This window comes from Sapajus apella, unplaced genomic scaffold, assembly GCF_009761245.1.
Source record: "Sapajus apella isolate SASKATOON/1434 unplaced genomic scaffold, GSC_monkey_1.0 scaffold9, whole genome shotgun sequence".
NCBI classification, from domain to species: domain Eukaryota; kingdom Metazoa; phylum Chordata; class Mammalia; order Primates; family Cebidae; genus Sapajus; species Sapajus apella.
Genome location: NW_022436949.1, coordinates 19,425,878 through 19,449,421, shown reverse-complemented (window position 1 = coordinate 19,449,421; position 23,544 = coordinate 19,425,878). Strand labels below are relative to the sequence as shown.

The 23,544-nt window shown below is 39.8% G+C and overlaps 2 protein-coding genes across 9 annotated transcripts in view; one reads left to right on the top strand and one right to left on the bottom strand.

Moving 5' to 3' along the window:
- The window catches only part of BORA (BORA aurora kinase A activator), a 32,152-nt gene extending 31,719 nt beyond the window's left edge, over window positions 1-433 (bottom strand). For 2 of the 8 annotated variants that reach the window (XM_032277339.1, XM_032277343.1), the window contains exon 1: window positions 170-297. Coding sequence is in view for 1 of the 8 variants with exons in the window: in XM_032277344.1 (XP_032133235.1) it covers window positions 174-181 (8 nt within the window). In the remaining 7 variants the exon portion in view is untranslated. Of the gene's footprint in view, window positions 1-169 lie in introns of all 8 variants that reach the window. The other 6 variants (XM_032277342.1, XM_032277344.1, XM_032277346.1 and 3 more) reach the window with 6 other exon arrangements.
- On the top strand, window positions 392-23,216 carry MZT1 (mitotic spindle organizing protein 1). The gene is made up of 3 exons (XM_032277347.1): window positions 392-657; window positions 2,946-3,091; window positions 21,346-23,216. Exons 1-3 carry the CDS (start codon window positions 579-581, stop codon window positions 21,367-21,369), a joined length of 249 nt encoding a protein of 82 aa, XP_032133238.1. The 5' UTR covers window positions 392-578; the 3' UTR covers window positions 21,370-23,216.
- The last annotated feature ends 328 nt before the right edge of the window (window positions 23,217-23,544 follow it).

Genomic DNA, 23,544 nt, shown 5'->3' with positions numbered 1-23,544 from the left:
CACCCACACACAACCCTACGCGGCCACTCTTTCTGGTGCCCCTCTCTTCCACACCTACTTCCTGACTGCTCCCATTCACCAGGGGCTAGCGGGCAGGCAAGTGTGGAGCCGGAAAAAGAAAGTTCTCCATTCAGACAGGAGGGAAGGGCAGGGACCACAAAGAACGTACCTACCGGTGCATACAAAAGGAAGCCCCCAATACCTTCTCCAGGGAGCTCCCGTGGACCAAGCCAGCTTCCACGACAGGCACAGACTCTTTAACTCCCCGCTTCCGCGCTGTCTTGGGCCAACCAGGGCACGGGGCTTGTGAACGACTGGCCAATCGCGTCGCCCCGCCGTCCGCGAACCAGCCAATCGCACGGAGGCCGCTTAGGAAATTCGAATAGCAACTCCTCGCTCCACGTTCCGCGCAGAGGAACGAGGCTCCAAATTCAAATCAACGCAGCCTCACGCCGGCGGCAAGCGCGAGGGCGGAGCTTGCCCGGCGTGAGCTGGGACGCGCGGTGTGATTGCCCCGCAGAAAGGAAGGCGCTCCAGTTCCGGGTCAGGTCCTTCTCCCGCCTCCCTCGGCCTCAGTCATGGCGAGTAGCAGCGGCGCTGGGTCGGCGGCGGCCGCCGCGGCGGCGAATCTAAATGCGGTGCGGGAGACCATGGACGGTGAGTGCCCGTTGCGCTCCCATTACCTTGCCTGCCTTCCCAGAGCCGAGGCTCCCAGGCGGAGCTGAGCCTGGGGAGGACTCTAGGGCCTCCTCCTGCCCCGAACAGCATCTTCAGAGATCTTTGGAAGAGACCTGCCAGGGCTGTAGGACTGATGGCCTTATCCCTTGAGAGTTGTCTCCGCCGTTGCGTAGTTTGTCGTGCGCACTAGGCGTTCCGGCCCCCTCGTCAGCCCGTTGCGCACCGCGTCCCTCTCGCGCCCGACCCGGAAGGCCGCGCCCCCTCTATCCAGCGTCCCCGGTCCACGCGACCCGCCCGCTCTCCTGCAGTGACGGCCCAACGCGCCACGCCTACCCTCCGTAGTTACCCGTTCCCTTCTGCGCGCCTCGCCCCACCCAGTTCCCGCGCGCGTGCCGTGCGGGGCGCTTCGGGGGTCCCCGAGGCTGGGATCCCGGCGCGGACCGGAGCCAGGTGTTTGGTCACCGCTATGCCACCTGTCCTTGGCACTTCTGTAGGCGCCGTTAATATCCTGCGAATGAACAAGTTCAGAATTGTCCTAGTTTCCTCTTGAAGCGGGTGACGCCAGTGCTCAAGTGCTGTGCGTGTCGCCTGTTTTCGGTGCGGAGGCACGTGCGAGTGAAGCCTACACAAGCGTGGCAGAACACTAAATTAGTGTCTTGAGGTTTCCCTCTCTCCACCCTTTAATGTCGCTTCTGCCACTTTATGCCCCCGTGTTGAGCTTGGACTAGATACTTAAACATCATTGAGCTTGTTTGGCTTTTTTTCTGTAAAATAAAACCGTACTTCCTAGAGTTGTGAATATTTGAGTAAGACAACCAGGTAAAAGAATATCCTGGTTGATCAATTATTTTTCATATTATATCAGATGTCATTTCCCTTGTAGGCTTCTTTGTCTCCTTTTTACACATATCCACCTGTATATGAGCGTGTAATCGATGTTAAATGTTGTCATTTGCAGTGGGCCTAGACATTTTAACTTTACCCAAAGAATAAAAGGGCTTACATAAATGAAAGGTGACAATGGAATCTTTATCCTACCCAATGCGATAGATATAAATAGTAATTAAATGGTTGCCCTAACAAAAGGTAGACAGGTAACCAATTTGTAGGTATATGAGAATTTACTATGAATAAAGGTGGCATCTCCACTGGGTGGGGAAAGCTTAGGTCATTCATCATTCAATAAATTTTACTGGGGCAACTGGCTCATTTCTGGGAGGAAAAGTTAGATCCTATTTTCCACCCAAACTCCAGGGAGATAAATACTTATTGCGGGGTATTAGGAAGTAAACTTTCAAGTGCTGGAAGAGAATACTGGTGGATATAATCTTTGCATGGGGAATAAATTTCTAAGCTTAATGCAAAGGGGAAATGATATGGGAAACAATAGATAATATGTTGACAGTTGACTTAAAATATTCTAAACACTCTGCAAAGCAATCATAAAATTCAATGGAACCAATGTACTTACAAACCTGTAATGGAAGGGATTCTTGGAAAATCACATTGGAAACCAAGTTTCTCTGTTAGTGCTTCTCATATTAAAGGCAAAGACTTCTATCAACTACAATAAAATGCAGTACTATACAAATGAAGTTTAAAAAATATAAGGTTTCATTTTTATTATTAGATTCAACAGACATGATTACGCTGTCAAATTGTTACAAAAGTTTCTAAACACTTTTAAAGTGTTAAATATGTACTTTTTTCTCTTTTTTTGCCTAATTAATGTCAATTCAGCAAGTTAAATATGTATATTACTGACTGAGCAGTTCTGTTTATAGAAATTAATCCTAATGAAATAAAATTTAGTATGTACAGATTCTTAATATTATTTAATGTGGGAAACATGAGAGCAGCCTAATGCCTAACAGAGTAGTTAAACATAGTATTTCCATCAAATGGAATGATATGCAACTAAACTGCATTTTAAAAGAATAATAAAAAATAAGAAAGTGTTCAGAATTATCCTAAGTGTGGTGGATGTGTGTTAGATAGATGTTAAATGAGTGCTAGAGTATATACCAAGATGGAAAAGGCAGTTCTGTGATGTGAAGTTGTAAGTTTATATTTAAGTTTCTAAGATGAAGTAAAGGCAAGACAGTATTACATGCATATTTCCAAAACCTGGGATGCTGTGCTAATTCCCTGGTATTGTGCAGTGATATATAAATTAATAAAAGTACTATGTGCATATTTTTCAATGCCGTAAGTTTTTTTTTTTTTTTTTTTTTTTTTTTTTAAGTTTTCTTTATATCTTTTTTCAGTTCTGCTTGAGATTTCAAGAATTTTGAATACTGGCTTAGATATGGAAACTCTGTCTATTTGTGTACGGCTTTGTGAACAAGGAATTAACCCAGAAGCTTTATCATCGGTTATTAAGGAGCTTCGCAAGGCTACTGAAGCACTAAAGGTTAGAGATTCCTATTAGTTCATTCTAAATAAAGATGCTTCTATTTAGAAAATATTAATGAAGTTATGGGGAACATCCTGGTTAAACAAGGTTAAACTAACATCCAACACCACCAGAAGACCAGGAGCTAAATAGCGTGTGTTCATATCACAGAAATTACTACTACCATGGACCATGTTATATGTTCCCAGAAGTCTCTGTTTTTAGAATTGTGCTATGTGGTGAGTAAAATTGTGCCTGCTCCGGAAAAAATATGTTCAAGTCCTAACCTGTGGTCCTAATGAATATGACCTTATTTAGAAATAATGCCTTTGCCGATATAATCAAATTAAGATGAGGTCACCCTGGATTAGGGTAGATCCTAACCCAATGATTGATGGCCTTATAGGACGAGAGAAATTTGGACACAAATAGCCAAGGAAAGTTAAGAATTTTCTGTGGCCACCAGAAGCTAGAAAGAGGCAAGGAAGGATACTCCCCTAGAGCTGTCAGAGAGCATGACCCAGCTAACACCTTCATTAGGGACTTCTGGCCTTCACATTGTAAATATATTTTTATTGTTTTAACCCACCCAATATGTGGTATTTTGTTGCAGCCCCAGAAATCTAATATAGGTTTTGGTACTGGGAAGTGGGGTGTTGCAGTAGCAAATACTTAGAAATGAGGATGTGGCTTTGGAATTAGGTATTGCATAGAGACTGGAAAGTTTTAAGGTGCTTGATAGAAAAAGACTAGATTTCCTTGAAGAGGAACTGTTGATAGAATGGTGAATGTTAAAGGCAATTCTGGTGAGGGGTCAGGAAGAAGAGATCTGTAGAGAAAGCTTCAGGTTGTTTTTGAGACTCCCATTAGGATTAGAATGTTGCTAAAATATAAATGTTAAAAGCACTTTTAGTGAAGACCTAGATGGAAATGAGGAACATTTATTGGACACTAAAAGAAAGGGGATCTTTGTTAGAAAGTGGCCAGTTGGGCTGGGCAAGGGGGCTTATGCCTGTAATCCCAGCACTATGGGAGGCCATGGTGGGTGGAACACCTGCTGTTAGGTGTTTGAGAACAGCCTGACCAACATGGAGAAACCCCGTCTCTACTAAAAATAGAAAGTTAGACAGGCATGGTGGCACATGCCTGTAATCCCAGCTACTTGGGTGGCTGTGGCAAGAGAATCATTTGATCCCAGGAGGCAGAGGTTGCAGTGAGCTGAGATTTTGACATTGCATTCCAGCCTGGGCAACAAGAGTGAAATACCATCTCAACAAAAAAAAAAAAAAAAAAAAAAAGAAGGTGACAGACTGTGGCTGAATTATGTTCTACTGTTGGAAGGAAAATAGAATATGTAAACAACAAACTTGGATATTTTGTTGAGGAAATTTCCAAGCAGATTGTGAAAGGTACAGCCTGATTTCTGCTTGCTGCTTAATAATGTGAGAGGAATGAGCAAATTGTGGAAGGACCTGTTAAGAGAAAAGGAACTAGCATTTGAGAATTTAGAAAATTCTCAGCCTCTCTGAATACCATGTTCTGGAGACAGGGCTAAGAGTGTGGCTAGACTTTTGTGAAGAGATTAGGTACGTGATAGAGCCAGTCAACCATCTTAGCACAAACACAGCCAGCTTGGACAGGAAGAAGAGAAAGAAGGCTGTCAGATGACTGGGATTCTTCAGACAGGAAGCTGGCTGATGGAGCTGGTCAGCTGTGAGCCCATGTGTTGTCCTTCAGGAAAAGGAAAAAGTGACTCCAAGAGTACCTCAGAGACCAGGGTGGGCTGCTGCTGCCGCCACCAGGCTTCCAGAGGGCCACCTTTTTTCAAATTCAAATTAACCGCCTTTCTACCTTTTAATTGTCCAGATTGACAACTGAAAACATACCCTGTTCTCTCTTGCACAAACTCTCTGATTTAAATGCTTGTGATTATATTTCCCTTTTTATATGGCACTAACAAACCTTGAATACTAAAACTTTAAGTTAGTTTATCTTAACACTTGTCCAAAACATGGGCTTACAGAGACAGTCAATGGGGGGAAAACAAACAAAAACTTCTAATACCTAATACAAAGTGACTTCTCTTTTTTCTTAACCTTTAAGAAAGCAACTATTTAAAACATACGATTTATGTATCTTTCAGATTATTTTCAAATGAGTTCTTCATGTTTGTTTTTATGCTTTTTTAAATCTTTTGATTATTAAATCTAACAAAAAAGGGTAAACCACATTTATAGAGGCAAAATGTATCATAAAGAGAATATCCATGCAACTATCATTGCCAGCACCGGAGAATCCCCCTTGTGCCCGCTCTTCAATCACTAACCTCTCCCTCTTGCCCTCTCCTCCAATAACTACTATCCTCACTTTTATGGTAAACTCTGTTAGTCCATTCTTGAACTGATATAAAGAAATACTTGCTGGACATGGTGGCTCATGTCTGTAATCCCAGTACTTTGGGAGGCTGAGGCAGACAGAGCACTCGAAGTCAGGAGTTCAAGACCAGCCTGGCCAACATAGTGAAACCCCATCTCTACCAAAAATACAAAAATTCACACGGCATTATGGTGGGCTCCGGTAATCCCAGCTGCTCAGAAGGCTAAGGCAAGAGAATCACTTGAACCCAAGAGGTGGAGGTGGCAGTGAGCCAAGATTGCATAGTCAGGACGACAGAGGGAAACTCCATCTTAAAACAAACAAACAAAAAACCCGAGAGCAGATAATTTGTAAAGAAAAGAGGTTTAATTGGCTCATGGTTCTGCAGACTGTATAGGAAACATAGTGGCATGTGCTTCTGGGGAGGCCTCAGAAGATTACAATCACTGTGGAAGGCAAAGAGTGGAACAGGCACATCACATGGCAAAAGTAGCAAGAGGGAGAGAGTGAGGTGCCGTTTTATGTAACCAGAACTCTTAAGAATTCACTCACTATAGTGAGTACAGCACCAAGAGTATGGTGCTAAACCATTCTTGAGGGATCTGCTCCCATGATTCAGTCGGTTCCCACCAGGCCCCACCTCCAGCATTCCAACATTGGGAATTACATTTCAACATGAAATTTGGGTGGGGACACACATCCAAAGTATCATTCCATTGCTGGCCCGTCCCAGATCTCATGTATTCTTGTCACATTGCAACATATAATCATGCCTTCCCAACAGTCCCCCAAAGTTTTAACTCATTCCAGCATTAACCCAGAAGTCCAAAGTTCTATCTGAGATGAGGCAAGTCCCTTTCACCGATGAGCCTGTAAAATCTGAAATAAGTTATTTACTTCCAAGATACAATGAGATTATAGATATTGAGTAAACATTCCCATCCCAAAAGGGGGAAATCAGCCAAATGAAAGGGGCTACAGGCCTTATACAAGTTCCATCCCAGCAGGGCAGTCATTAAATCTTAAAGCTCCAAAACAATCTCCTTTAACTCTGTGTCCCACATCCAGGACACACTGATGGAAGTGGTGTACTCCCAAGGCTTTGAGCAGCTCTGCCCCTGTGGCTTTGCAGGGTTAAGCCCTCATGGCTGCTCTCATGGGCTGGCATCATTGAGTGCCTGCAGCTTTTCCAGGCTCAGGGTACAAGCTATCAGTGGATCTGGGGTTGGAGGATGGTGGCCCTTTCCTCACAGCTCCATCAGGCAGTGCCCCAGTAAGGACTTTGTGTTGGGGCTTCAACCCCATATTTCCCCTGTGCACTGCCCTAGTAGAGGTTCTCCATGAGGCATCTACCCCTGAAGCAGACTTCTGCCTGGATATCCAGGCTTTTCCATATATCCTCTGAAATCTAGGTGGAGGCAGCCAAGCCTTAGCCCTTGTGCTCTGTGCACCCACAGGCTTGACACCCATTGGAAGCCACCAAGGCTTATGGCTTGCACCCTCGGAAGCAGTGACCCAAGCTATACCTGGGCCACTCTGAGTCACGGCTGGAGCTAGAATGGCTGGGTTGCAAGGAGCAATGTCCCAAGGCTGTGGAGGGCTTCAGGGCCCTGGGCCTGGCCCATGAAACTATTCTATCCTAGGCCTCAGAGCCTGTAATGGGAAGGGCTGCCTGTTAGATTTTTGAAGTGCTGTCTAGGCCTTCTACACATTGTCTTGACTATTAGCACCTGTCACCTATTTAGATGTGGAATATTTTCTAGCAAGTGGTTCTCTAGCAAGTGGTTGCTCTGTAGCCCCCTTGAATTCTTTTTCTGAAAATGGGCTTTTATTTTCTACCACATGGACAGGTTGCACATTTTTCAAACTTTTGTGCTCTGCTTCCCCTTTAAGTTCCATCCTTAGGTTATTTCTGTGCTCATGCATCTGAGTATATGCTGTTAGAAGCAGCTGTTCAACATATTGAGCATTTTGCTGCTTAGAAATTTCTTCCACCAGATACCCTAAATTATCACTTTCAAGTCCAAGCTTCCTCAGATCCCTAGGACATGGACACAGTGCAGCCAAGTTCTTTGCTAAAGCATAACACACGTGACCTTTGCTCCAGGTACCAATGAGTTCCCCATTTCCATCTGAGACCTCCTCAGCCTTGACATCATTGTCCGTATCACTATCAGCATTTTGGTCACAACCATATAACTAGTCTCTAGGAACTTGCAGACCTTCCCTTATCTTCCTTCCAAACTCTTCCAACCTTTGCTCATTACCCGGTTCCAATTGTTTCCAAATTCTCAGGTATCTTCATAACAAGGCATCAGCTCTTGGTACCAATTTTCTGTATTAGTCTATTCTCGTATTGATACGAAGATACACCTGAGAGTAGGTAATTTGTGAAGAAAAGGGGTTTAATTGGCTCATGGTTCTGCAGGCTTTACAGGAAAAATGGTACTGGCATCTGCTTGACTTCTGGGGAGGCCTTGGGAGGCTTACAGTCATGGCAAAAGGAGAAGTGGAAGCAGGCATGTCACATGGCCAGAGCAGGAGCAAGAGAGGTGGGGAGAGGTGGCACACACTTCTTTGTTTTGTTTGGCTTTGTTTTTGAGATGGAGTTTTGCTCTTATTGCCCAGGCTGGAGTGCAATGGCACAATCTCTGCTTACCTCAACCTCTGCCTCCTGGGTTCAAGTGATTCTCCTACCTCAGCCTCCCAAGTAGCTGGGGTTACAGGCATGTGCCACTATGCCCAGCTAATTTTGTATTTTTAGTAGAGCCGGGTTTCACCATGTTTGTCAGACTGGTCTTGAACTCCCAAACTCAGATGATCCTCCCACCTCTGTCTCCCAAAGTGTTGGGATTACAGGCGTGAGCCACTGCGCCCGGCCTGGTGCCACACACTTCTAAACAATTAGAGTGATAACTAACCGTCATGAAGGCAGCACCAAGGGGATGGTGCTAAACCATCCATGAGGGAATCTGCCCCCATGATCCAGTCATCTTCCACAAGGCACCGCCTCCAACAGTGGGGATTATATTTCAACATGAGATTTGGGTGGGGACACATCCAAACTATGTCAGACTCTAATTTAAACTATTGTATTTGATATAAATGGAATCTTGTAACCATCTTTTTACTGGTTTCTTTCATGTAACATTGTGTCTGTGAGGTTTATTTATGTCATGTGTAGCTGTGATTCATTCCGTTTCACTGAATGTTTCATTATACAAATATAGTATATCCTGTCCACTGTGTTGGTTTGTTACACATAATGCTGCTTTGAGTATTGTTGTCCATGATTCTTGATTCATGTATACATGCATTTCTGTTTGGTGTCTATGTAGAAGAAAAATTGCCAATTCTTAGGTTATGTTTATCTTCAGCTTCAACAGATAATTATAATATCAGCCATTTCAAAAATTATTATATTGATTTATATTTCTACCAGCAGCATATGAGTTTTCTTCTCATCTTTGCCAATGCTTATTATTGTAAGTCTTTTTTCTTAATTTTTTATTTTTCTTTAGTAGAGATGGGGTTTCACCATGTTGGCCAGGCTGGTCTTGAACTCCTGACTGCAAGTGATCCACCTGCCTCAGCCTCCCAAAGTGCTGGGATTACAGGCATGAGCCACCAAACCCAGCCTGTTTTGTGAGTCTTTTTAATTTTAGTCATTCTAGGTTATCTAGGGGTTTCTCATTTTTTAATTTTTGCGGGTATATTCTAAGTTTCTGTATTTATGGGGCATGTTGAGATTTTGATACAGGCATACAGTGTATAGTGATCACATCAGGGTAAATGAGGTATCTATCACCTCAAGCATTTATCCTTTCTTTGTGTTACAATCCAATTTTAGTTATTTTTAAATGTACGATGTTATTGTTGAATGTAATAACCCTATGTGCTATCACATGCTGGATCTTATTCTATCCAACTATATTTTTGGACCAATTAACAATTCCTATTTTCCTCCTCCACCCCCTGACCCCCAGCTACCCTTCCGAGCTTCTGGTAACCATCATTCTACCCCCTGTCTCTATCAGAGTTGTTTTAATTTTTAGCTCCAGTAAATAAATGAGAACATGTGAAATTTATCTTTCTGTGCCTGGCTTTTCATTTAACATTATAACTTTTGGTTCCACCTGTATTGTTGGAAATGACAGGATCTTATTCTTTTTTATTCCACCCATATTGTTGCAAATGACAAGATCTTATTCTTTTTTATGTTTGAATAGTACTCAATTCTGTATAAGAACTACACTTTCTGTTTTTTTGTTTGTTTGAGACAGAGTCTCGCTCTGATGCCCAGGCTGGAGTGCAGTGGCGTGATCTCTGCTCACTGCAACCTCTGCCTTTCGGGTTCAAGCGATTCTCCTGCCTCAGCCTCCCGAGTAGCTGGGATCACAGGTGCCTGCCACCATGCCTGGCTAATTTTTGTATTTTTAATAGAAACGGGGTTTTACCATGTTGCCCAAGCTGGTCGCGAACTCCTGGTCTCAAGTGATTCACCCACCTTGGCCTCCCAAAGTGTTGGGATTGCAGGTGTGAGCCACTGTGCCTGCTGAACTACACATTCTTTATCCATTAATCTGTTGATGGACTCTTAGGTTGCTTTCAAATCTCGGCTATTGTGAATAGTGCTGCAATAAATATGGGAGTGCAGATATTACTTTGATATATTGGTTTCCTTTCTTTTGAGTATATACCTAGCAGTGGGATTGCTGGATCATATGATAGATCTCTTTTTAGCTTTATAAAGAACCTCCATACCATTCTGTAGTGACTATACTAATTTACATTCCCACCAACGATGTACAAGGGGTTCCCTTTTTCCACAGCCTCACCACCATTTGTTATTGTCTGTCTTGGGTAAAATCTATTTTAATTGGTGTGAGATGATAACCCATGGTAGTTTTTATTTGCATTTCTCTGATCAGTGATGTTGAACACCTTGTCATTACCGGTTGGCCATTTATAGGTCTTCTTTTTTTTCTTTTTTTCCTGTCTCAGCCTCCTGAGTAGCTAGGATTACGGGTGTGCACCACCGTGCCTGGCTAATTTTTGTATTCTTAGTAGAGACTGGGTTTCACCATGTTGGCCAGGTTGGTCTCGAACTCCTGATGTCATGATGTCTGCCTCAGCGTTCCAAAGTGCTGGGATTACAGGCGTGAGCCACCGCCCCCGGCCTCTGTATATACTTTTGAGAAATGTCTGTTCAGACCTTTTGCTCATTTTTTTAATCAGATTATTAGGTTGTTTCTTATTAAGTTGTTTGAGCTCCTTATATATTCCGGTTATTAATCCCTTGTCAGATGGATAATTTGCAAATATTTTCTCCCATTTTGTGAGTTGTCTCTTCACTCTGTTGATGGTTTCCTTTGCTGTGCAGAACCTTTTTAACTTGATGTGATTCTGTTTGTCCATTTTTGTTTTGGTTGCCTGTGTTTATGGAGTACTACTTAAGAAATCTTTGCCCAAATCAGTGTACTAGAGTTTCCCCAGTCGTTGTTTTTCTCCCCCCCCCCCCATAGTTTCATAGTTTGAGGCGTTAGATTTAAGTCTGTAATCCATTGTTTTGTATATGGTGAGAGATAGAGGTCTAGTTTATCTAGCTTCTTGCTTCTGCATGTGGATGTCCTGTTTTCCCAGTACCATTTATTGAACAGACTGTCTTTTTCCCAGGGTATATTCTTGACAGGTTTGTGGAAAATGAATTCACTGTAGATGTATTGATTTACTTCTGGGATCTCTGTTTTGTTCCATTGGTCTGTGTGTCTGTTTTTATGCCAGTACCATGCTGTTTTTGTTACTATAGCTCTGTAGTATAAAGTCAGGTAATGTGATTCCTCCAGTTTTGTTACTTTTGCTCAGGATAGCTTTAGCTATTCTGGGTGTTTTGTGGTTCCATATAAATTTTAGGATTATTTTTTCTACTACTGTGAAGAATGTCATTGGTATTTTCATAGGGATTGCATTGAATCTGTAGATAGCTTTGCGTATATGGACATTTTAACAATATTGATTCTTCCAGTTGATGAATATCAATTTTTTTTTTTTTCATTTTTTAGTGTCCTCTTCAATTTTTTGCATCAGTGTTTTATAGTTTTCATTGTAGAGATCTTTCACTTCTTTGGCTAAGTTTATTCCTAGGTATTTTATTGGTAGCTATCATATTTGGGATGACTTTCTTGATTCCTTTTTCAGATTGTTCACTGTTGGCATATAAAAATGCTATGAATTTTTTGTGTTCATTTATATCTTGCAACTTTACTAAATTTATCAGTTCTGATAGTTTTTTGGTGGAGTCTTAATGTTTTCCCAAATATAAGATCCTATCATCTGAAAACAAGGATAATTTGACCTTTTCCCTTCCAATTTGGATGTCACTTATTTCTTTCTCTTGACTGATTGCTGTAGCTGGGAGTTCCACTACTATGTTGAATAACAGTGATGAAAGTAGGCATTCTTTTTTTTTTTTTTTTTTTTTTTGAGATGGGGGTTTTTCTTTTTTTTTCCCAGGCTGGGGTGCAATGGCGCAATCTCGGCTCACTGCAACCTCCACCTCCTGGGTTCAGGCAATTCTCCTGCCTCAGCCTCCTGAGTAGCTGGGATTACAGGCACGCGCCACCATGCCCAGCTGATTTTTTGTATTTTTAGTAGAGACGGGGTTTCACCATGTTGACCAGGATGGTCTCGATCTCTTGACCTCGTGATCCACCTGCCACAGCCTCCCAAAGTGCTGGGATTACAGGCGTGAGCCACCGCGCCCGGCCCGAAAGTAGGCATTCTTGTGTTTAAGCTGTTAGAGAAAGGCTTTCAGTTGTTCCCATTTAGTATGATAACTAGCTGTAGATCTGTTATGTAAGGTTTTCATTGTTTTATTATGTTCCTTCTATCCCCTGCTTTTTTAGGGTTTTTATCATGAAGGAATGATTTTATCAAATGCTTTTTCAGCGTTAATGGAAAGGATCGTATGGTTTTTGTTTTTCATTCTGCTGATCTGACGTATGACATCAATTAATTTGTATATGTTGAACTATCCTTGCATTCTTAGGAAAAATTCCACTTGGTGATGATGAATTCTCTCTTTAATGTGTTGTTCAATTTAGTTTTCTAGTATTTTTGTTTGGTTATTTGCCTCAATGTTCATCAGAGCTACTGGCCTATAGGTTTCTTTTTTTTTTTTTATGTGTCTTTGGTTTTGGTATTAGGATAATACTGGCTTCAAAGAATGAATTTAGAAGCATTCCCTCTTCCTCTGTTTTTTAGAATAGTTTCAGTAAGATTGATATTGATTTGTGTTTAAATGTTTGGTAAAATTCAGCAGCGAAGCCGTCAGATCCTGGGATTTTTTTTGCTGGGAGACTTTTTGTTATGCCTTCGATCTAATTACTTGTTATTGGTCTGTTCAGGTTTTGGATTTCTTCTTGTTTCATATTGGGTAGGTTGCATGTATCTAGGAATTTTATGTTTTCCAATTTATTGGCATATAGTTGCTCATAGTAGCCACTAATGGCCTTTTGAATTTCTTTTTTAAATTTTTGTTAATTATGTTTTTGTTACAGTGGGTTTGAGGGGAACAGGTGGTATTTGGTTATATGCATAAGTTCTTTAGTGGTGATTTCTGAGATTTTGGTGCACCTATCACCCAAGCAGTGGATACTGTACCCAATGTTTTCCATAGTGGTTGTTGGTTGTACTAGTTTACATTACCACCAACAGTGGAAAAGTGTTCTCTTTTCACCACATCCATACCAACATCTATTATTTTTTGATTTTTTGATGTGGCCATTCTTGCAGGAGTGAGCTGGTATGGCACTGTGGTTTTGATTTGCCTTTCCCTGATTGTTAGCGATATTGAGCATTTTTTTCATATGTTAAGTTGTTTATTTGAAGTTTTTCTACTTTTTTGATTAGGCCCCTTTTGCTATAAACTTTCCTTTTAATACTGGTTTTGCTGTATCCCATAGGTTTTAGTATGTTGTGTTTCCATTTTCATTTGTTCAGAGAAATTTTTCAGTTTGTTTTTTAATTTCTTCATTGAGTGGTCATTCTAGGGCACACTGTTTAATTTCCATGTTTGTATAGTTTTCAAAATTCCTGTTATCGGTTTCTAATTTTATTTTATTGTGGTTAAAGTTGATATTATTTAAATTTTTTTGGTATTTTTTATCATTTGTTTTGTGGCTCAGCATATGGCCTATCCCTTGTAATGAGGCCTGTGCTGAGGAGAAGAATGTGTATTCTGCAGCCATTGGATGAAGTGTTCTGTAAATATCTACTTGGTCTATTGTGCAGATTGTTTGGTATTCCTTTGTCATTTTTCTCTCTCGGAGAGCTATCCAATGCTGAAAATGGGTTGACAGTTTCCAGCTATTATTGTATTGGGGTTTGTTTCTATCTTTAGCTCTAATAATTTTTGCTTTATATATCTGGGGCTCCAGTATCAGTGCATATCTACTTACCATTGTTATATATCCTCTTGCTTAATTGACCCCTTTATCATTGTATAATAACCTTGTTTGTCTATTTTTAAATTTTTTGTCTTGCAGTCTATTTTTCTCTGATGCAAGGATAGCTACTCCTTTTCTTTGTTTCCATGGAATATCTGTTTCTACCCCTTTATTTTCAGTCTGTGTTTCTTTATCAGTGAAGTGTGTTTTGTAGGCAACAGATTGTTCGGTGGTTTTTTGTTTTTTTTTTTTTTGAGACAGAGTTTTGCTCTTGTTGCCAGGCTGTAGTGCAATGGCGCAATCTTGGCTCACCACAACCTCCACCTCCCAGGTTCAAGCGATTCTCCTGCCTCAGCCTCCTGAGTATCTGGGATTACAGGCATGCGCCACTGCGGCTGGCTAATTTTGTATTTTTAGTAGAGATGGGGTTTCTCCATGTTGGTCAGGCTGGTCTCGAACTACTGACCTCAGGTGATCTGCCCATCTTGGCCTCCCAAAGTGCTGGAATTACAGGCCCGAGCCACCGCACCCAGCCTGTAATCAAGTCAGCCACTCCATGTCTTGATTGGAAAGTTTAGTTCATTTACATTCAATGTTATGATAATTAAGGACTTCCTACTGCCACTTTGTTTTCTGATTGTTTTGTGGGCTTCTCTTCCTTTCCTTCCTTCCTGTCTTCCTTTTAGTGAAGGTGATTTTCTCTGGTAATATATTTTCATTTCTCGCTTTTTATTTTTTGTGTATCTGTTGCACGTTTTTTGATTTGAGGTTCCCTTGAGGCATGCAGATCAAACCTTATAACCGTTACTTTAAACTGATGACAATACAGATTGCATAAACAATGAACAGAGAATACTAATAAAAACTTGCAGTTTGTCTCCCCGCTTTTTAACTTTTTATTTCTATTTGTATGTTTGTTGTACTGTGTGTGTCTTGAAAAGTTGTAGTTATTATTTTTTACTGGTTCATTTTTTAGGCTTGCTACTCGAGATATGAATAGTTTATATACTGCAGTTACAGTGTTCTAATAGTCTGCGTTTTTCTGTGTACTTACGATGGCTGGTGAGTTTGGTACCTTCAGGTGATTTCTTAGTGCCTATTAATGTCCTCTTATTTCAGAATGATGAACTTCCTTTAGCATAATGTAGGGCAGATCTATTGATGAAATCCCTTAGCTTTTGTTTGTCTGGAAAAGTCTTTATTTCACCTTTATGTTTGAAGGATATTTTCACTAGATATACTCTTTAAATATCTCTTGCCCCTCTCTTCTGGCTTGTAAGGTTTCCACTGAGTAGTCTGCTGTCGGACGTATTGCAGTTTCTGTTATTTGCTTCCAGTAGTACCAAATATTAAACACATTTAATAAAGAGACCTTCCAAACAGGCTTTGTGTGGGCAACAAGACTTTTATTTTGTGCTTGGGTGCAAGCAGGCTGAATCTGAGAAAGGACAGGCAAATGGAGTAGGGGTGTGAATTGATTTTATAGGTTGGGGCAATTTTTGTGGGGGGCAGGGGTGTTAGTAAGATTAGTTACAGTGGTGGGGGTGGGGGCAAGGAGTATACGTTACCATAAGTTCAGTTATGATTAGGGACAATGGCCAACTGGCCAATGCAGGCCGGGGGTGGGGGGCGATCAGCCGTGGCAGGCAGGACTTAAGACTTTCTGGGTCCAGGCTTGCACATAGAGGCCTGACAGTTTCTTTGTATGTTCTTTGTTTTCTCTTGCTGGTTTTAGGGTCCTTTCTTTTCTTTGACCTTTGGGAGTTTGATTATTAAATGTCTTGAGGTAGTCTTATTTGAGTTAAATCTGTTTGGTATTCTATAGCCTTCTTGCACTTGAATATTAATAACTTTCTCTTGGATTAGGAAGTTCTCCAATATTGTCCCTTTGAGTACTCTTTCTACCACAGTCTTCCTCTCAACTTCCTCTTTGAGGTCAGTAACTCTTAGATTTTCCCTTTCCAGGCTCTTTTCTAGATTTTGTAGGCATACGTCTTCCTTTTTCATTTTGTTTTATTTTGTCCCCTCTGACTATGTATTTTCAAATAGCTTGTCTGCAAGCTCATTATTTCTTCAGATTAACTGGTTTACTATTAAGAGACTCCGATACATTCTTCGGTATGTTAATTGCATTATCAGCCCAGAATTTCTGCTTGATTATTTTTAATTATTTTGATCTCAAGGATTAGTCATTAATATTTTATAGCTCATTTGGTGGTGTTGTGTGTTTCTGGATGGTTTTGGTGCTTGTGGATGTTTCTCAGCGCCTGGTTCTTATGAGGTGCTTTTTTGTATGGATAGTTGCTCAATTTGACATTCCAGCAGGGGAGGAGGCACAATTGCTGCAGGCTTCTTTTCAGCCATCTTGCTCCACCTCCACCCTCGCATTTGGTTTTATTTGTATTTCTCTCGATACCAATGAGATTAAGTTTATTTTTGCATGTTGATTAGCCAGCCTCTTTTGTGATACATCTTTTTGAGTCACTTTCCCATTTCTTTGCATAGTCTGTCCTTTTCTTTTTGATTGGCAGCCCTTTAAATATTCTGGCTATAAACCCTTTGTCAGATGTGCATGTAAAGTTTCAGATGTTTTTAATCATGTATTTTTTAGAGTTTAAAAACTACTGAAATTTTTTGTTTCTTTTTTAACTCAAACCTATGGCTTTCATAGGGCAGAAAGAAAAATAACTGAATAATAAGAATAGCTGTTATTTATGTGAATACTTTTCTCATACATAGACCGTATGTTCTGCAGGCTTCATTGGCATTATTTCCTCTATCATCACAACAGTGATAACTACTACAGTTTGTGCATTCCTAATCTCAAAATCCAACACGTTCCAAAATCTGAAACATTTTGAGTTCCAACGTGACACTCAAAGGAAATCCTTATTGGAGCATTTCAGATTTTCTAATTAGGGATGCTCAGTCAGCAAGTACAGTCAGTCATCTGTATTTGTGGGTTCTGCATCCATGGATTCAACCAGCTGTGGATCAAAAATATTTTGGGAGCAGGGGGAAGGAGGGTTGTGTCTGTGCTAAAAAGGTACAGACTTTTTTTCTTGTCATGATTCTCTAAACAATACAGGATAACGACTATTTACATAGTGTTTACATTGTGTTAGGTATCACAACTAATCCAGAGATGATGTGAAGTATGTGGGAGGATGCATGTAGGTTAAGTGCAAATACTATACCCGTTTATAAAAGGCGTTTGAGGATCTGTGGACTTTAATATCTGTGGGGTGGGGGATGGGGGAGTCCTTGAACTTATAATTCACCACGGATACCAAGGGACAACTTTAATGCAAATTTTCCAAAATTTCAGAACATCTGAAATCAGAAACAGTTCTGGTCCCAAGCATTTCCAACAAGCAATACTTATGCTACTATTGGTAGTTTACTGCTAAGGAAACTGAAGCTTTTGGTGACTAATTTACTTATTTTAAGAACTTTACAGTTAGTGATTGACCTGAGATTTGAACTTGGGCTGTCTGACTTCAGAGTTGTTTACTTAACTACTGAGTTTTCTCCCCCAGTAAATCTCAAGAATACCTGAGCTAGCAGTTTAGGAAAACATGAAGTGGTTTTTAGAAACAAAACAGTCATTGGACTTTAGCATGGGCACATTACCTGACAATATTATCTAATAACTCTGTTAATAAAAATAGAGGAGTATTATAGTCTTTTATCAATGTATTTCTGAAATTTTTGAGGGGAAGATTTATTTAGTACACATCTACCACAACTGCAAGAGTTTTTGTTTTACTGTGCTTGAAGTTTGAAAGGGAATGAATGTAATAGGAAGATATTTTTGTTTTGTACTAAGTTTGAGTGTGTATAAGAGACCCAGAGTCGGCTGGGCGCAGTGGCTCAAGCCTGTGATCCCAGCACTTTGGGAGGCCGAGGCGGGTGGATCACGAGGTCAAGAGATCGAGACCATCCTGGTCAACATGGTGAAACCCTATCTCTACTAAAAATACAAAAAAATTAGCTGGGCATGGTGGTGCGTGCTTGTAATCCCAGCTACTCAGGAAGCTGAGGCAGGAGAATTGCCTGAACCCAGGAGGCGGAGGTTGCAGTGAGCCGAGATCACGCCATTGCACTCCAGCCTGGGTAACAAGAGTGAAACTCCGTCTCAAAAAAAAAAAAAAAAAAAAAACAACTAGGGTGTTTCAGCTAGGCATGCTAGCTCATGCGTGTAATCCCAGCACTTTGGGAGGCCAAAGCAGAAGGATCACTTGAGGCCAGGGGTTCAGGAGTGCCTTGGGCAACACAGTGAGATCCCATCTCTACAAAACACTTATTTTAATTAGCTGGATATGGTGGTACACACCTGTAGTTTTGGCTATTCAGGAGAATGCCCTGAGCCCAGGCATTCGAGGTTGCAATGAGCTATGATTGTGCCACTGCACTCCAGCCTGGGCAACAGAGTGGAAAAAACAACAACTAGGGAGTTCCTAGCAAAGAAGTATTTATTAGAACTTGTTTTTTTGAAGTAATTGACATAATTATATAATTTTTATGAAAGTGATACATCCTTATAATTTTAAAATTTTTAATTCAGAAAATACAAAAAATAAAAATTACTCAAGATTACCAAAGAGATTACCTGAGATAATGTTTGGTAAACATCATTTCAGATAGTATCATGCTATTTTAAAAATAAAAGTGTTATACTTGATTTTAGTGAATTAAAAAAGAGTAACTCATGAATCTGCTTCTCTCTGGACTATGTCTGTTTTCCCGTATTGCCATTTGGGACAGAGGTGGGGAACTGGTGGATTCAGCTGAGCACTGACCCTCTCCTCCCTTTCCTTGACAACCCTTTATTGGCTTTACAAGCATAAGATTCTTCTGGCCATGTGTCGTTGCTGTGAATGAATTAATTTCTTGCTCTCTTTTTGTTGTTGTTAATTTCTTTTGGTTTTAAATTTAAGGTAAGAAATTGTTCCTTCTGTGTTCTATCTTTATCTAGAATTCCTGGCAAATAGACTTTAACTGTGTGGTATTTACTGTTTCTGTTTTAGAATATGTAGAATAACAAATCAAGGATATCTTGAAATGTTGCAAAAAACTGTTGGTCTGAGACATTATTTTTGTCTTTTGCTCTTTGGTTAACTATGTAGAAAATAGTAACTATTTTTTGTTAATTGTTTTGCTTTTTACTTTCACAGATTTGTATATTGTATGTTGATGTGGCCTAAATCATTTATAGTAAAAGTGGTTAGCTAGTCTGATTACATAAGTTGCTCAACAGTAATAATTAGACCACCTTATGCGCATCTCCCACAGCATAAATAGGACTGCTAATTAAGTGCATTTTATTAGTGATTCTTTATTGACATTGAATTTTTATATTATCTCCTTAGTGCTAGGATTTATGTGAAACCAGTCATCTACATATTATAATTGAGAAGTCCTGAGCGAAACTTACTTTGCTTTGTCTTCTATTTTAGTCCTGTGGACTGAGGCTTGCCCTTTCTCTCACTGATGTCCTGTACTGTTACTAATACTTTAATATAAACTGTGAAGTGTCCCTGTGCAGGCAGGTCCGCAGCATGAGGATTTTGGAGCTGTAGAATTTGGAGTTAGGAGAGGAATGAAGGATTCAGTACACCCTATTCTCCCACTCATCTTCCCAAGGGGGTGAGTTAACTCTTGCACAGAAAAGGAGAGTTTGGAAAAGAAGAGGACTGCTAAGGCAGATTTTCCCCAGGGCTGATCCTTGCAAATGTTTGCAGTCTGTAGAGGCAACTGGTAACAACTATATAGCTATCTCTAGGATGCTTTTGCTGCCCTTTCAGATAGAAACTTCTGCATTTTTGTATAACATGAACGTCATAGCATTGCTTACTTTGTTTAGGCAAAAATACTTGTTTCATTGTATATTGGAGGAGGACTTCCAAAATTAATATGAAAATGGAATGGGACAAGAGAAATTGCATTTTAATTAAGGTATCTTAATTAAAAAAACAAGTAATGTATATGATTTTAAGTCTTCTTTGAATTAGGTAATGCTGAGAATGGAGTTAAGGAGATAACAGAGTGCCTAAAGGGTATGTGGCTAAAGCTAATATAGGAACCTATAAGGAAAGAAAGAAGTAACAGATCTTTTAGAACAACAGAATGTTTTTCAAACTAGGTTTTAATTCTCTTGAATAGTAGGCCCAGAAGAGGGAAAGAGTAATTTATAATAGGACTTCGAGCGAATTCTATAGAAAAACAAGTTGGTTCTGTAAGGGTTATTGCTGAGTTTAAAATGAGGAAACTGAGGCCAGTGTAAGAAAATGAAAATCCAATTTATTCAGCTCCCGGGCGAGGTTCCATGGTCCCGGGGAAAGGGGCCAGGGAAGTCGCGCCAACTTCCTGGGGCGTAGGGTTTTTATAGGTAGGAGGAACGAGCAACAGCTGGGTGCTCTGATTGACTCCAGGGGAGCGGGATTGAGACAGGGTGGCTTTTCCGGTGGGAAAACCGGCCAGGAGCCTTGCATCAGCTGGAGCCTTCCAGGGGAGCCCTGCGGCAGAGCTAGGTGCCGAGTGCAGAGCCTGGTGCCGGGTGCAGAGGTGGGCGTGGCCAACCTCCCGACCAGGCAACCGGCCTTACAGGTTCTGTTGGCTGCATAGAGAAAGTTTCGGCTTTATTTCAGGTTGTATTATCTATAGTTTTCTCAGTATTTTAAGTTGTTTTTATAAAAGAGCTCTTAACTTAGACTAAACTAAAAGCAGGTTTTAATTGGGAGAAAGGGCCAGGTACAGTGGCTCACCTGTAATCCCAGCACTTTGGCAGGCTGAGGTGGGTGGATTGCTTGAGCTCAGGTGTTTGTGATCAGCCTGGGCAAGAAAGCGAAACCCTGTCTCTACTAAAAATTAAAATAATCAGTCATGGTGGTGGCATGTGCCTGTAGTCCCAGCTACCCTGGAAGCTGCGGTGAGAGGATTACTTGGTCCCTGGAGACGAAGGTTGCAGTAAGCCGAAATTCTCCGGGAAAGAATAGTAGTTAGGGGTGTAGATGAGAGGATTAGATGTTCATTATTCATCTGTTGATCTTGTTCTCTCCACCTCGTAGCATGAAAGGTCTTTTTCATTCTTAATCCCTTTTTCACACTATAATAAAACATACAGAAACACAAACTGATGAAGTCTATGGGAACAGGTCTGCCATAGGTTAATGCTTCAAGTAGAAGTATGTTTTTACATAGGCTCTTAACTATTATTTTAGGTGATATAACTATTTTCCACTGCTAGCCTGTGGACTGTTAACTGTATGGTCAAAAGGTAGTCCTGATATAGCAAAACATGAAAAGCACTGCATTACCATGATAAAAGTGGTTCTCTTACATGGGGAATAGTTGTTTGTTAATGACAGTGCAGTATTGACAAATTTATCTTCATGATGCCTCTTTTTCCATGGTTTTATTATAATGAATCTTACTTTCTTGTTCTAGGCTGCTGAAAATATGACAAGCTGACTTTCTGGAGAAATTCTGATGAGATATGTCAAGCTCTGCAAGAAGATTTGAAGATCGCATTGTAGTCAAGAACGTACAATGAAATTACTGCATGCAGCAGTGTAGAAAAATTTTCCTTTTTAAAAGAATTATAAAACCATAGCTTTATAAATCAGTGGAAAGTGGCTTACAGAGAACTATCAGATGTGTTTACATCACATTCACTTTTTTTTTAAAGGCTCTAATGCTTTGGCATTGCTGTGTTCATATTTACATATTCCTTATTTATAGCTCTGATAGCTTTAATTTTCTAAGCAGTCTGTCTATCAGATGTGCACATCTGCTGTGCCTGGTTGAAGTATAGTGGAACCCATCAGTAGTAATGTGTAGTAGTTATGACTTGTTGACATTTCCATTATAAACTTTAATTTTGAATTGTTTATGCATTATAACTGTGGATTTATATTGTATTGGGGTGAAAGTTGACAGGATTTCAGCCACCATTTGTGAATTTTGATTTAGATTCATTATGTATATCAGAATCTTGTTTTTTAAATAAGAGCATAGAAAACATTTCTTGTAATCTGCTCTTTAACAAAGAATATTTTGTTTTTTAAACAGTTTGTTGGGCAGCTAATAGTGTGAACCAGGTCATTTTTGTATATAATTAAAATTTTAGAAACTTGGATTTTAAAAGTAATGACAATGCTTAGGTTAGTATTGTTTGTAATTCGAATTATTTACATCTAATGCGGCTGTTAGTTGAGAATGTGTTCTTCAAGTTTTATACCCTATAAATGGAGGCCTAAAAAAAATAATGTGTAAAATGAAACATAGCAAACATGCAAAATTCATATTTACTTTTATTACATAAAAGTAATTTTTTAGTATTACCTAATAAATCTTGAATGCTTATTTAATAAATTATTAGGTGGGTGATGTGTTTCAAAAGATATTTGCTGTTTTTTGAAGAAATAAGGACAGTCATTAAACGTAACTAAACAATCAGATATTCTATATTAGGAATCATAAGTATGGCTTTTTTTTTTAACCTTCTTAATGGTTATAAGTATGGCTTTTTGGAACTATTTTGTGTGTCTTTATTTTTGCCCTTAAAATTTTAACTTGTCAAAATGAGGATTCAAAGATAAATTTTAGAAAATGTAGAATAGTATTGATTCTGTTCCTGTAACAGAATCTCAGTGGAGTTTTTTTGCAAAACTAATATGGATTTAATCTGATTTTATTACTTATTAAATTTTAGATTTTGTTTGGTACCATTTAAATGATTATATAAGCATTCCCTCTTTAGTAGCATTTTTTGTTTTCCAGACAAACTGAAGTGCTTTTAATAAGATTTGGTAATATTTAAATAGCAACCTTTCAGCTATTTTTTTTTTTTTTTTTTAATGTAGAATTTTGTCCATTTTGACTTTTTAAATGTATGGCATCTTTACCAAGTGAACTGGAAGGTCTGTTACTGGTAGAACAGGTTGAGGAGGCAGTAGGAATATGTGAAAAGTCATTTGATGGATAGTAAAACACTACAAATACTACTGTTTTTTATAAAATCGTAACACTTTTGTTAAACTCCAAAATTTGTATATACTTTCAGGCCATAAAAGTTGATAGTATTATTTATGACTTTGTAGACTGAGTTATTTATGTATGAAACAAAGCAGGAAAATATGTTGAGAAGGGATTGTGTTTACAGAGGACTCCTTTAATGTGTCACATATTTAAAATGTAAACATATTTTTAATGCATACTTAAGTAATATTTAAGAAACTAAACAAAATGATACAATTGCAGTGTTGTGCTTGTTGTCAGTGACAAAAATAAAACCATTTTGGTGGTATTGGCCTGTACTTTTGTTGTAGCATATGCTTTTGTTAATTCAACTTGTGTTTCTATAGGGCAAAAGATACAGAACATAAAATTTACCATTTTCACCTTTTTTTTTTGAGACAGAGTCTTACTCTGTCACCCAGGCTGGAGTACAGTGGTGCGATCTCAGCTTACTGCAACCTCTGCTTCCTGGGTTCAAGTGATTCTCCTGCCTCAGCCTCCCAAATAGTTGGGATTATACGCGCCCGCCACATTACCTGGCTAACTTTTTGTATTTTTAGTAGAGACAGGGTTTCACCATGTTGCAGGCTGGTCTTGAACCTCCTGACCTCATGTGATCCACCCGCC